This window comes from Ambystoma mexicanum, chromosome 2p (genome assembly GCF_040938575.1).
Source record: "Ambystoma mexicanum isolate Mex_15411 chromosome 2p, UKY_AmexF1_1, whole genome shotgun sequence".
NCBI classification, from domain to species: domain Eukaryota; kingdom Metazoa; phylum Chordata; class Amphibia; order Caudata; family Ambystomatidae; genus Ambystoma; species Ambystoma mexicanum.
Genome location: NC_090923.1, coordinates 1,092,959,785 through 1,092,972,675, shown reverse-complemented (window position 1 = coordinate 1,092,972,675; position 12,891 = coordinate 1,092,959,785). Strand labels below are relative to the sequence as shown.

Here is a 12,891-nt window from a genome sequence, read left to right as displayed (position 1 = left end):
CAGACCCACATAAGCAGCATTTGACGGGTACAAGCCCAAGAACCCTGTAGAGGCCCACCAGTGCTTAGAATGCACAACTCCAGCGAAGACTAAGAAGAGGCCCTAATTAGCAGGAAATGCAGATTCTCCAGCAAGGGGCAAGCAGTACAAAGAGTACTGGGTGCAGGATTGGGAGCATTGACCCAAGGAAGGTGGTTGGTGGAGGACCTAATCACCTTATCACAAGAAATGTGATAAGAGCAGGCCCTGAGTGGAGAAGCCCCAGAGAGATATCATGAGGGGAAGGGGAAAGAAAGAAAGCCCCAAAGGCCTGCAGCAGCCAAACCCCTCAGAACACCACGCAGAAAAAGAGGGGGAGAGAAAATAGTGAGGTCCTGGGTAAGGAGAGGAAAAGGATATACAAATGAGGAGTCCAATTCCGAGGAACTGGACGAGGAAGAATGGGATGAGACATCTGAACGAAGCTCTGATGAGCGAGATATATAATTCCGAGCCCTAGTAAACAGAATAAAGCTGGTAAGAAAATAAACAGGCAAGGGGAGGAAGAAGAGATGGGTGAGGTATTTAACCCGAATTCTCTCATCCACCCCAGGTCAGCGAAGTGGGAGCCCCCGCCAAAATTGCCAATTATATCAAGAAGAGGATTTGAAATCCTCCGTCAAAGGAGGCCAGGACCAAATTCAGGATGGAATGCCCCAGTCCCCAAGTACCAGAAGGTATGGCGGAAATGCCTAAAATCGATGAGAAAATGTTGAGCTTCATGGGACACTACGGCAGGGACATCAAGAAGGGCATAGATAGATCCTGGCGATCATGCCAGCATAAGGTTCTTGATGTCTTAGGTCCTCTAACAAAGATCTGGCAGATGGTGGAAGAGGTGAAACAGCCAGAACAAAAAGTGGACCCTGAGGTACTAGCTATATGGGCACAGAGGGCGATATATGCCTACTCGGCAATGCCAACAATGCCCTGACAACAGAGAGACGGAGGTCTATCGTTGTCAAAATAGACCCCAAAATGAGTTAGATGGCCACCTCAGAGTCAGCGTCCAGCAGTAAAGGCAAACTCTTCGGGGATACCTTCATTAAAGAGATGATGAAGTTCGCTAATACTTATGCCACTATAGACAAAGCGCAGGCATCACTAAAAAGAGTGTTTGGGCAGAAGGTTTTTGGAAGGGCTGGCAGAGGAAGGGACCACTCGGCCAGCCGCTATTCCTCAAACAGGTCCAACTATAATAGCAGAAATTACTGGAGGAATCAAGAGGAGCGCAAACTCAACCCCTTCTTTCAGTTGAGAGGAAGGGGTAGAGGCAGAGGCTGGAGCGGCAACCCAATTGTTCATCGCATTAAGAAAACCTTTCACGGCAGTGGCAACACTAGCCAGATAGGTTGAATGGTGCATGTTGCAAGCGGGCATTGACCTTGGAATTTCCGGGACCCATTGAATTAGAGGGGCTATGGCGTCAAAAGCGTATATAGTGCAGTGGCTAGATTAGAAGACATCTTAAAAGCAGTGGACTGGTCAAAGGAATCTATGTTCAAACAATTTTACTTTAGACCAATACATCAAATGTCGGCGTTGGTGGTGAGCAAACTTTGAACAAGCATAATCCGAGCCTGCAGTCTTGACGTAGAATACTGATTTTCCATGCTATTGTTATAGAAAGTCAAGATTCTATTAAAGACACAGCAGCAAAGGATTATCCCGCCTGACCAATCGTTGTATGAGTAAATGAGATTATGATGTAATGCATATGAAATAGTGTTGTTCTGAGTAATTGTACTGTAACGATTGCCCACCCTATCATACCTAGCCGCAGCTCTGTTTATTTGATTATTTAGCAGGATTGGAATCGAAGGCAGTAGGTGCTGAGACAAACTGGAGGAGGGCACACTTAAGTTTCAGTGTCGACCGATTGGGGCGCACAACTTAGCTTTTCGAGACAGACAAAGAAAAAGGTAGGACAAGAGAAGAGGCTGAAGGTTATGCACTGGCAGAGAGAGGATTGACCATAGATGTTGCACGTTTCAAGTTATTTTATCAAAAAATGAACTACAAAGAAATTTCTTGGTAAATGTAGTCTTGTGTTAATTTTATATATATATTGTAATGTTTATAATGATGCTTGAGTTTTAATTAAAGGAAGAAAGCATAATCCTTCGCTTCTGTGTCTTTAATAGAATCTTGACTCGCTATAACGCTAGTATGAAAAATCAGTACTATGATATGAATGATATGATGATGATGATATGATATGGCATTTGTAACACGCCTATACACAAGTGTTTCAAGGCGCGATGAGGCAGGGAGGGGGGAACAAAGGGAAGACAGACAACGATCCTACTAGGCCAGGTGTCATTCAGATCGCGCAAGGGTAGAGGGGAAAGGAAAAGTGCAAGGGGAAAGGGAGAGGGGAAAGTGCAGTACAGGGGTAGAAGAAAAACAAGATAAATAATGCGGGCCAGCTGGTGGCAAGTGCAAGGTAAGTGCAGACAAGTGCTGGGAAGGGTGGCTGTAGGGAGACAGAGACAGTCCCGCAGTGCAGGGTTGCCAGGGAGGCAGTGCAAGGGGAGAGTGGCTGGGCCAAGGACAGAGATCGGTGAGAGTGGCCCAGTTGCAGAATCAGTGCAGTTTCAGTAAAGAATTTAGCAGGGGAGAGGGGGAGAGAAAGCAGAAGCAAAGAGGAAGGTTTTGAGGTGCTTCCGGAAACGGAGCTGGTTCTCCTCAAGTTTCAGGGATGCAGGAAGGTTGTTCCAGAGGGAGGCCCCTGCCGCGGAGAGAGATCTACCCCCAACTCGTTGCTTGGAGAAGCGGCTGACCCTGAGGGAGTTGGAGGCGGATGAGCGAAGAGCTCGAGAAGGAAGATATTTAGGAAGAGAGAGTTGAAGGTATTTTGGCCCCAGAAGGCCTTGTGGACAATGCAGAGGGTTTTGAACTTAATCCTCACAGCCACTGGGAGCCAGTGTAGAGATTTCAGCCCTGGAGAGATACGGTCCCTGGGCTTGAGGCCAAGGACAAGTCTTGCAGTCCTCTTCTGGATGAGTTGCAGAGGGCGGAGAGTAGTGGCAGGCAGATTTAGGTAGCGGCTGTTACAGTAGTCCAGCTTGGAGAGAACCAGGGCTCTGGAGACAGTGAGCTTCTGGGGGAAGGAGAGGAAAGGAAGAATACCTTTGAGGAGGTGCAGCTGGTAGTGTGACTTCTTACAGACGTCAGATATGTGAGGAGAGAAGGAGAGTGTGGATTCGAAGATGACCCCGAGGTTTTTTGCCTTGCAGGTAGGAGCAGGAAGAGGGCCAAGAGAGGTCGGCCAGAGAGCTGCAGCGAAGGAGGGAGTGGTGCTTCAGAAACTTCTGCCCGGTGCAAAACAAATCACCTTACTCCTTCGGTCTTGGGCTAGTTCTGTCACTGTGTAGCACTTGTCTGCTTCTAAACACAGCTACAGAGGGACCTTGCAGAAGGGATCCCTAATGGAGTCTCATGCTGCTGAATAGGTCAGGTCCCTTGCTTCCATGTTATCCATTTCTGCTTCTCTGCACCTTGGGCTTCCCTGCAGCTTATACTGTTGATTCATGAGTCACTGCAAGCAAAATATTTCCAAAGTACCTTTTACACCTGCCGATCCCTGCTAGGAATGATGCGCATAATGCTAGTACATTCGTCTGCTCTGTTCATCTCTGAGAACGTACAACAACTCTGACTGTGTTGCTTGGTGTTATGCATAGTTGTGTATAGTTTAAAAAGTTAAAATCACTCCATCTTTTCAATTTCAGGAAAAGACACAGCGTTGCCAGCAAATCACCTTTTGAAAATTAACGTTTTATTTTTTTTTCTAGATCTTTCTTTCCAATCTGGAAACTTTTTAGCAGAAGAAAGACATCTTAAGCCAACTTGCTGAGTGAGTTAGAAAAACGCTCACCATAAACAATAAAAAGACAACTTGATACATGTTCCTTCTGTATGAGAAGTTCGAGTAGTACATTTCGTGGATTTTCATATAAAGCATGTTAAGAAGGACTGTTGATGAATGTTCCTACAAGGTATTAAATTGCCTCTGAATGTTAAACTGCATAGTGTGTTGCTTTCTTATTTTGGTTGATGGTGTGCAATCAAAGCAAGTGCCACACTAGGCATAGTTGTGTTGAAGTGAACACATACTAGAGGATGTAGAAGAAAATACTTAGGACCTTTCACAAATGTGGTATGATTAAATAAGATGCCAAATGAGATAAGTTTACTTGTTTAATAAACCTTTCTATCTGTTTCTTAAGGCAACAATATGTTCAGATATGTGACATATCTCCTTGGTACCTCATACTAGTTTGTCCAGACATTTACAGTATATTACTCAAATTCAATTAGTTGTTGATTATGTGCGCTGTGCATCTGGTAACCAGAGAAGCTAACTAACAGATGGCTTGTATTTTAGAGGTGTGTTCAGCAATTTTCAGATCCCGAAGAAGCTAGATGGTAAGTTGACTCTCAAAATGGAGAACCATCTCTCTCTTTTTCAGTTTTTGATTATTGTAGTTGCTGTGTGTCATACTCGGGTCTCCTTCCCTTCCCATGTGGTCAATGACTATAGCAGTCTGGGGATTTCCATTTCTGCATCAAAGCAATTCTACGGGCTCTCAACATTGCCTCCCATAGCCCCAGGAACCTATGCTCCTCTCATGACCCATCACCGGGACCCCTAGCAGGGTCTGGAGGAAGTCCTGACCGGGCTGTACACCAGTCACCTCCTTCATCCAGCTCAGTATCTCCATCCAATAGATCTGAGTCTTGGGGCACTCCCATCACATATGGAACAAGGTTCCCCGCTGGCCACAGTCATGGTGACAAAAGAGGGTCGAGTCCCGAAACATCTGCAAGAGCCTCACAGGGTTTCTGTGCCAAACATGCACGACTTTCAAGTTGTGCTCCATCATGGAGGTGAATAAGTTACCATAAGAAGTAATCTTGAATATTGCACTCCACGACTCCTCAGGGATTTCCCTGCACAAAAGGTTTTCAAAACTTGTATCTATTGTGACTGTGTCTACTGCTCGATTCCATGCCTTCCTCACATGTCCAAGACACAGAGTGCAATCTAGCCGTTTGCGGTAGGAAAAGGGAAGTGATGGGAGAGAACGTTATCAGTTGAAAGTTAAAGGTTGTACAGGTGCCGATAAAACGCGAATGAAGAGGACAATTGTTAAAGGAAAAGGAAACAAAGAAGCACAGTGGTCCTGTGCAAGGAAGGCGCACAATCAAAAGTCTCTGTGAAATGTTATGAACTATATTTTAAATATATTGCAAGCGGAGATCACAGGAAAGAAAGTTGAATAAGAGGAAAGTGAAATATGTACATTGTGGAATATGCCATGAGGGCAAAAGTCAAGTATAAGAACTTTGGAAAGGGCCAAAAAGGCAAGTGAACGAGAATAAGAACGACAAGTACCAAGAGGCATTGGTGCTACATGAAAAGATTGTGAATTGAAGGAATGTGGAAAGAGAGGTCGAAATGTGGTCATGCAGAGGTCTATATAAATTCCTTGCCGTTTCAAAAGACTTCCACAGTGAAAACATGTCTTGGATAAAAACGTGGAGAAGGGAAACCCCACGAAAAGGCAGGCTTGAAATCCACAGGGGGAAGCCTGAGCAGAACTATAAGAAAGTGTGTGTTAAAGTAGAACAAGACAGGCTCGAGCCCGGCAGAGGGAAGCCTGTGCAGAACTGTGAGAAATTGAAAGCATATGAACGAAGTAGTGATGTTAAGGCGCTGAAGCCTAAGGAAGTGATTGAACTACCAAGAGTTAAGAGCCTAAGAGTGAACTGTTGAAATGTACCAATGACCAAAAGTGTGAAAAGCCGATAGAACTGTTCCATCCACCTATCCTTTGTTTACTGAGAGACTCTCTATACTCCGTGGGGTTGAACCTTGGGAAGGGAGTTGGTGCTGAAGCCATTCTGACATTTATTTTTGACACACTATTTTCCTTTTTGTATTCCCTTAACACATTTGTTATCTTGAGAAGGAGGGCAAGGTTATGTTTTCTCAGAATAGGCCTTTTTATTTTGACCGGACAGACTTGGACATATTTGTTATTGTTTGGTGGTCAAGGTTATTCCCATTATAGAATTAGGGCAAGTTAGGAATTCTACCATCCCAACTAAATTCGCAAATAAAGGTTTTCAAAACTTGTATCCATTGTGTCTGTGTCTACTGCTCGATACCATGCCTTCCTCACAAGTCCAAGACTCCGAGCGCAACCAGGCCGCATGGCGGTGGCAAAAGGGAAGCGATGGGGGAGAATGGTTTCAGCCATGCAGACACAAACACAGCTTCCATTGCTACACAATGGCCCCTGAAAGGGCACAATACGTGCCCTGGCCAAAAATGGATAGAAACAATTTGATGAAGGCACTTCCATTGATCACAGCACGAGCAGGTAAATGAATATATGCACTTGCAAAACAGACAGCGGTCATTGCACTAGCAGTACTAGATATGAAAAGTTTGTTCGCTGCATTTTTAGGAGATCAAGCAGACGATGTTTGGAGGAAAGCCGGATATCCAGGGGTACAAATGGATGATGATAATCATGACAGAGCACACAATGATTGTCGGGCTAAAGTATGCGTTTCCGTAAGGGCAGCGCATCCCAACACACCAGGTATCAATTTGATTACTGCGCACACTATGAAACCAGTTGAAGATCATGCACAATATATAAACCAAATTTAGGAAATGTGGAGGGCTGAGACAGGTACCATGGGACAAAACCATAGCAATATTTTATCACATGTTAAAGAACTTACTCCCAAAGGTTGAACAGAAAGTTCTGTACAAAGTGGTGGGGACTGAGGCTAAGGGATGGGCAGAGATTCAGGAAATTATAGTACACAATGGTGTATTGTAAGCGAAGGCAAGATAAGGAGAAGGAAGTGGGGGATAACGCACAGAAGGCAGAAGCTAAGTTAGTGTAGAAGAAATTAGAGCAAAGTGGAGTAAAGAAGGAGCAGTGATTACGTGTCTGCCTGGCACAGTGATGCACTATACAGGGGGAGTGTGGTGGGAGGTAGCCCCTTCCTATTTTCATTGTTGAACACTTACCCAGATTGGGACAGCCCACAGAGAGCCCCGACAAGCCCAGTCCTGTCAATCACTGCTGTCACAGAAGAGGACCCCCTTGTAGGTGTGAAGATAGGTCCCAAATCATTTGTTTTTTTATGGTTGATACAGGTGCAACAAAATCATGCATAAAGGAAGGATGCTTCCCCTTATCAGGAAAGATAATGGACACGCAGGGGTTTTATGGGTCAATAAAATTGGTTCTCTTTACAGAAGATCCCATCAAGGAAGGTACTAGAGAGGTGTCAGTCCTTCTATTATTTTCAGCAGACACACCCTTAAACCTGTCAAGTAGGGACTTGCTAAGCAAGCTAAATATGACGATTCCATTCACAGAAGATGCAGTAGTGTGTTCCACACCAGAAATATGCTATGCTACTGTTGTGGCAGTAACAGAAGCATTGTATAGCGATGGAGTTGCTAGAGGGATACCCTTGCACCTTGATTTTTGCATGCATGGAGCAACAGTGTTGTTGAGTTGGGTGTCTGGCATCAGAACCAAAACCATTGAGAGTGGCGTTTGAATTTTTGGTCATGCCAGCAATTCCCCAAGACCATGCTCCAGGTACCATTATTACTCTAGATTTGGAAGCAGTGATGATTGCGAACTACAAGGTAGTGTTAATAGGGATTGAAGAGGAGCTCGCACACCACACACGTCTCAAACCACATCTCTCTTCATACAACACAACAACCACCACTACACACTACAACAATTCCATAAACACCTTAAACCACAATTCAATGAAACACAATTATACACACAATGGTTTAGACACTTTCTCGGCCTCTTCTTTGAGATGAGGGAATTTACCCCCTTATGCCCTCTTATGCCGGGCCCCCATATGCTGGGTGAAGGGATCCTAGTCCTGCCATATAATGGACCTATACAACAAAACCACACTTATTTACCCAATGGTTTAGACCCTTCCTCTGTCCTCTTCCATTGGGATGAGGGTTCCTAGGTCCTTCGTATACTGGACCTCTGCTCTACTTGCAGCGCTGCCTTTCTCCCATAATGGAGGAGAACCTGTTTCCTCTGGCTTCTCTTTTCCTCACACTATACTACTGTGATGTCACCTTTCCTCTCGATGGAGGAGATCCCTTTGGCCATATATATATATATATTTAGTAGGAAAGTCCATTTGAGCCAAATCACACATTCCACAATGCCAACATTCCTACTTTCACTTTTCAACCCACCAAAACTTTCTTGGTGTTGTGTGTAAATAATATATACTGACACATGTGGCCCTCATTACGAGTCCGGCCGATAAAACAATAGGCTGCCGCCGGACTCGTGGGGATTTACCGGCGCCGGACTTGCCAGAATTACCAGGGCATTACAGCCCGGTGGTCTGGTAATTCTGGTGCCGGCATTCCGTTACTCCCCATTCCCATGGAGTCCTACCACGGGAATGGGGGCCGCGGAAACACTGGCACCATGCGGTAATTTTGCCAGTGTTTCCGCGTCGGTCTGCGGCCAGTGGCGTTACGCCCGCCAGGTCAGACCTTGTAGTTAGCCGGTCTGGAAAACGGTGCAGGTACGGTTTTACCGGCACCATAAAATCTGTACCAGCTAACTTGTAATGAGGCCCACTCCACACGCTCACAACCAATAAATTCCACACGCACTTCACCCTTGGTTTCTCCTTAGTGCCTCCAATACGGGGTCCCCATCAAATAACCTGCAAAACTGGGTGCAGCACCCCTCATCAAGGAGCAGGCAGGCCTACTGGCAACACAGCGCATGCAAAACTCTTTAAGTTGTGCACAGGTGGCTGGTCACTGCAGATCGATGCCACAACCTAGGATGTGTGACTGGGACACCTTTGACCTCACAGAGAGTCTGGGATCATGTCAGGCTCACCAATTTTGTAGAGAGACGTGACCCAAAACATGTACAATAAAAATAATCTAAAAAAGGCCAAATAACCACTGCCCCTCTTTGCAAGGGAAAAAAAGGTTTATTATATGTAAAAGTCTCAGACGGTTCCGTATAGCAGAACTGACACAGAGCTTGTCAAGAAGTTACAGGTTATATAGTGGAAAACCGCACATTTCATACATAGGTTACAATGTCATCCCACCAATCTCACCTCACTGCCTACAACCTATATGACATGCTAATATCCCCCTATGGTCCCTTCACTGAATGGCCACACCTTATATATGCCAATTCCCCTAGGCACGTGGCCCACTACCTTGTCACTATTGAATCCTAGTACATGATTGACTAACAGGTATATTAATACACAAATCTCAACCGTCAGGTATTGTGCGTCCCTCTGACCCAAGCATGTTCAAAGAAAGACTAACAAGGCAAACACTGCTTTGATAAAACAATCAGCCTTCTCATATACCAGATGCCGCGACACACACAGGCTGCACCTCCGACTTTAGACTAAATTTACTGGCATCACCTCTGCTCCTCCCATCCTAAATCACAGAGCGTTCCAGATATGGCTCCCCCTTATCTCCTTAAGACCCCAGGTGCTGTTACGCTCACCTGGTCTCTGCGGAGGCGTTGGGGCACGGTTACAGCCCTCCCTGAACTTGAATCACCCCCTTCAGGCCTCTTCCTCAGTAGAAAAGCTGTGAGCAGTGGTACGTGGTGATACTGCTCCTGCAGGGAGATAACAGTGTGTGAGTGCACCAATCTGTGATTGTTGTACCTCTCAAACACTTCACCCCAAAGTACGGTTTCTGTGAGCATACACCGGCCCATAAAGCTCACCTGTAAATTATGGAAGATAAGCTCTCCGTCCTGCTACTTCTGGCAGGGGTGCGCTGAATGGGATCTAGTTCCTTCACTGATCCCTGATAAGGATTAGTCCAGTCCAGCTACGATTATGCTTCTCCTTATGATTGGTAAGTCTTTCTTGAGCTCTTGTGATGCTGTTCGTTCTGTTTAATGTCTTTATATGTTGCTCCTATTTATGCCCGCAATAATGTCTCTCTTCTGTTTTCTTCCCTTAGATGGAAATGCGGCCTCAATGCAGCTGTGAGACGCGAGGCGCGGCCGGATGGAAGATGGATGCTACTGCAATGTACGACAGCAGGTAAGTGATGGTTTAAGGAAAGCGCGAAGTATGGCGAAGCGCAACCTTAAACTGACTGTTTTTTCGATGTCTAACATTGTCTTCTGTTTTTTCTTGCAGGCGCTGCTGTCGACGATGGAGCGTGTCGTGCTGCGGTGCCAAGATGAAGATTTTGGCGTTCCGGAAAGTGTAAAGATGAATACTTGGTTCGCTGAAGAGATGTACAGGTAAGAACAGCTTCCCCCAGTTGGTAAGTATGCTGCCAGGAAGCAGGATGTCCAGGAAGCAGGATCTTCAAAGGTAAGTCTGACCTAAGGCGGCGACGGTGAGCGTTACGCTGCTTGCAAGTGCAGAATAACGCAAAGCGTCTGTCTTGAGGATCGGAGCAGCTTATATAGCAGAGATCATGGGCACGCCCATTAGGGCCGGCTTGCCAGCCACACCCTGCCACTCCTAGAGAGTGAGCACAAGCGAAGGCAATCCATTAGCAGCCACACCCAAGAATACACTTGGGGCTGCTTAATGGATGGAATGTTCAAGGTTAATGCATCATGCTTAATGGATGGAATGTTCAAGGTTAATGCATCTGAAGTGCTATGTCCATAATAAAAGCTTTTTGGTGTTAAATGGATTTTCTTGTTTACTTTTGTTCATGAGCCTGGTGCCAAAGGTGCCAGGACCGTGTCCACCCAGGTCTCCTGTGCATGCGAAACCTGCATGCCTGTGCCCCTGACTTCATGACCATGACAGGTACCCAGTAATGACGTGACCAGGGCACCACTCCCGGGCTTCAATTTCAGGGATTTATTTGCTTTGGTTATGCATCTACTTGAAGTTCAAATGGGATGACCGCTCCTTGTGTGAGGGCAGTAGTGTTCTAAATCTTCACCTGCCCACTTGGTGTCACAAACCCTTGTGCTTTGTTCTCATGAATTTTTCCTTTAAATGGTGCTTCCCTAACTCCCCTCCCTGCATCTAACATTCCATTTCCACTGTCTGCGAGCTCTGCAGCTGGATACAATTGGTGTTTATCTGCAAAGTGTGGGTTCCTCTGACCGTGGCTTCTATCTTGGGGGATGAAAGGAGATTTGTCTTGGGACTGAGCTAAACAGAGCCACAACTCCACATCAGGACCTTTATTCTTGTTTTGTTGAAAACATTATTTATATTTTCCAATAAAACATATAACAGGATCAAAATAGGTAACAATTCTCAAAAGTTCTAACATTAGTATTTACATAAAGTACAAACTATGAATGAGTTAAATGAGTAATTCCTAAAAGAGTATAATTATCCAATGAGCATATTAACAAACATACCAATATCCTATTGTCGTCAACCCTCTATACACAATTAGTACATTTGTATAAGATCTAAAACCAAGAAAAAAGAGGGAGAAAACATGAAGAAAGAAAAAGAAGAAAAGAGAGAAGAAGAAAAAAATGAAATACAGCACCCCACATAAAACATAGACACACTCCACACCCAGCATGCCTTATATTTGTCATAAGCCACATGAACACGCAGCTATCAGATATCATTCACTAAACCCACTTGTATGAACCATACAAATCATTAAAGGGTGACCAGATATCCAAATAAATCTCTTCCTGATTTCTCCTATAATACATATACTTTTCAAAATCTGATAACAACTGCATATCATTGACCCAATCTTTTTGCCTTTTTCCTTGTTTTCCACAATCGCAAAATTTGTTTCACTTCCACTATTAAAGCCTTATTAATCGAACACCTATACCTTCTAGCAGTCATACATCTTCCTTTATCTGATAAAAGAATTGTTGACAAGGGTGTCCTTGCAAAGCTCATAGACAATACTGTATCCAACTGATCTAACACATCCCCCAGAAACTCATTCATCTCAAACAATTCCACATCATGTGAACCATACTCCCTCTCTCTTTCCCACATCCCCTGCATACCTCATATCTAGGAGACCAAATCCATGCATACGCACAGGTGTCCAATACAGACCACCCAGAATGTTCTGATGAACTAGGAGTATGTTGAAATCCAATTTACTCCTTAACCCGCCTGTAGTATCTTCACCGATTCGTCTTCCAAAATTGGGCACTGCAACTAATTTTACCATTTTTCTTTCAGTCTGTCCCATGACTTAACATTAGTATCTTCTGGAGGCATTAGGTTGACGTAAGTAGAAACTGCGTGTGGAAATAATTTCAGTACTTTACATAAGACAGGTTCAGTTCCCATTGAACCTGACCACATTCCTAGCCTTTATCAGAGAAGTATCTTAACTTCGTTATACCTAGCCAACTCCCTCATTCCCAAACCAAACTTCCTCTGCAACTCTAAAAAGGGAACCATCCGTCCATCCTGTATAATGTCCTATATCCTTAAAATACCTTTAACAATCCAACTACTCCAATATAGAGTTTTGCCAATTTTCTGATCATAGAAAATAGAGTCATACGCGTTGCATTTATAGTTTGCAATCTAACTCGTCCTGATGAAATTCTTTCCATTGAGTAATATTGTCCAATTGCAACGGGTGAAATACCTCCCTCTCAATTGTAAGCCAAATTGGCTTATAACTATCTGTGGATACCATATAATGAGCAGCCTATTTTTAAAATAAAGCCCCTATGGTTCTTAACCAGATCCGGGTAACCAAATCCACCCTCCTGTACTTTACGCAACATAATATATTTAGGAATTTTGGCTTTCCCCTTCTCACCCCATAGAAATCTCTGA

General features: G+C 44.6%; 1 protein-coding gene across 2 annotated transcripts in view; it reads left to right on the top strand.

Annotated features, from left to right (window-relative positions):
* The window catches only part of MAJIN (membrane anchored junction protein), a 1,009,257-nt gene extending 1,005,141 nt beyond the window's left edge, over positions 1-4,116 (top strand). For both annotated transcript variants that reach the window (XM_069643075.1, XM_069643074.1), the window contains one exon: positions 3,837-4,116. In XM_069643075.1, the coding sequence (XP_069499176.1) occupies positions 3,837-3,898 (62 nt within the window). In that variant the 3' untranslated portion in view covers positions 3,899-4,116. The remainder of the gene's footprint in view (positions 1-3,836) is intronic.
* The last annotated feature ends 8,775 nt before the right edge of the window (positions 4,117-12,891 follow it).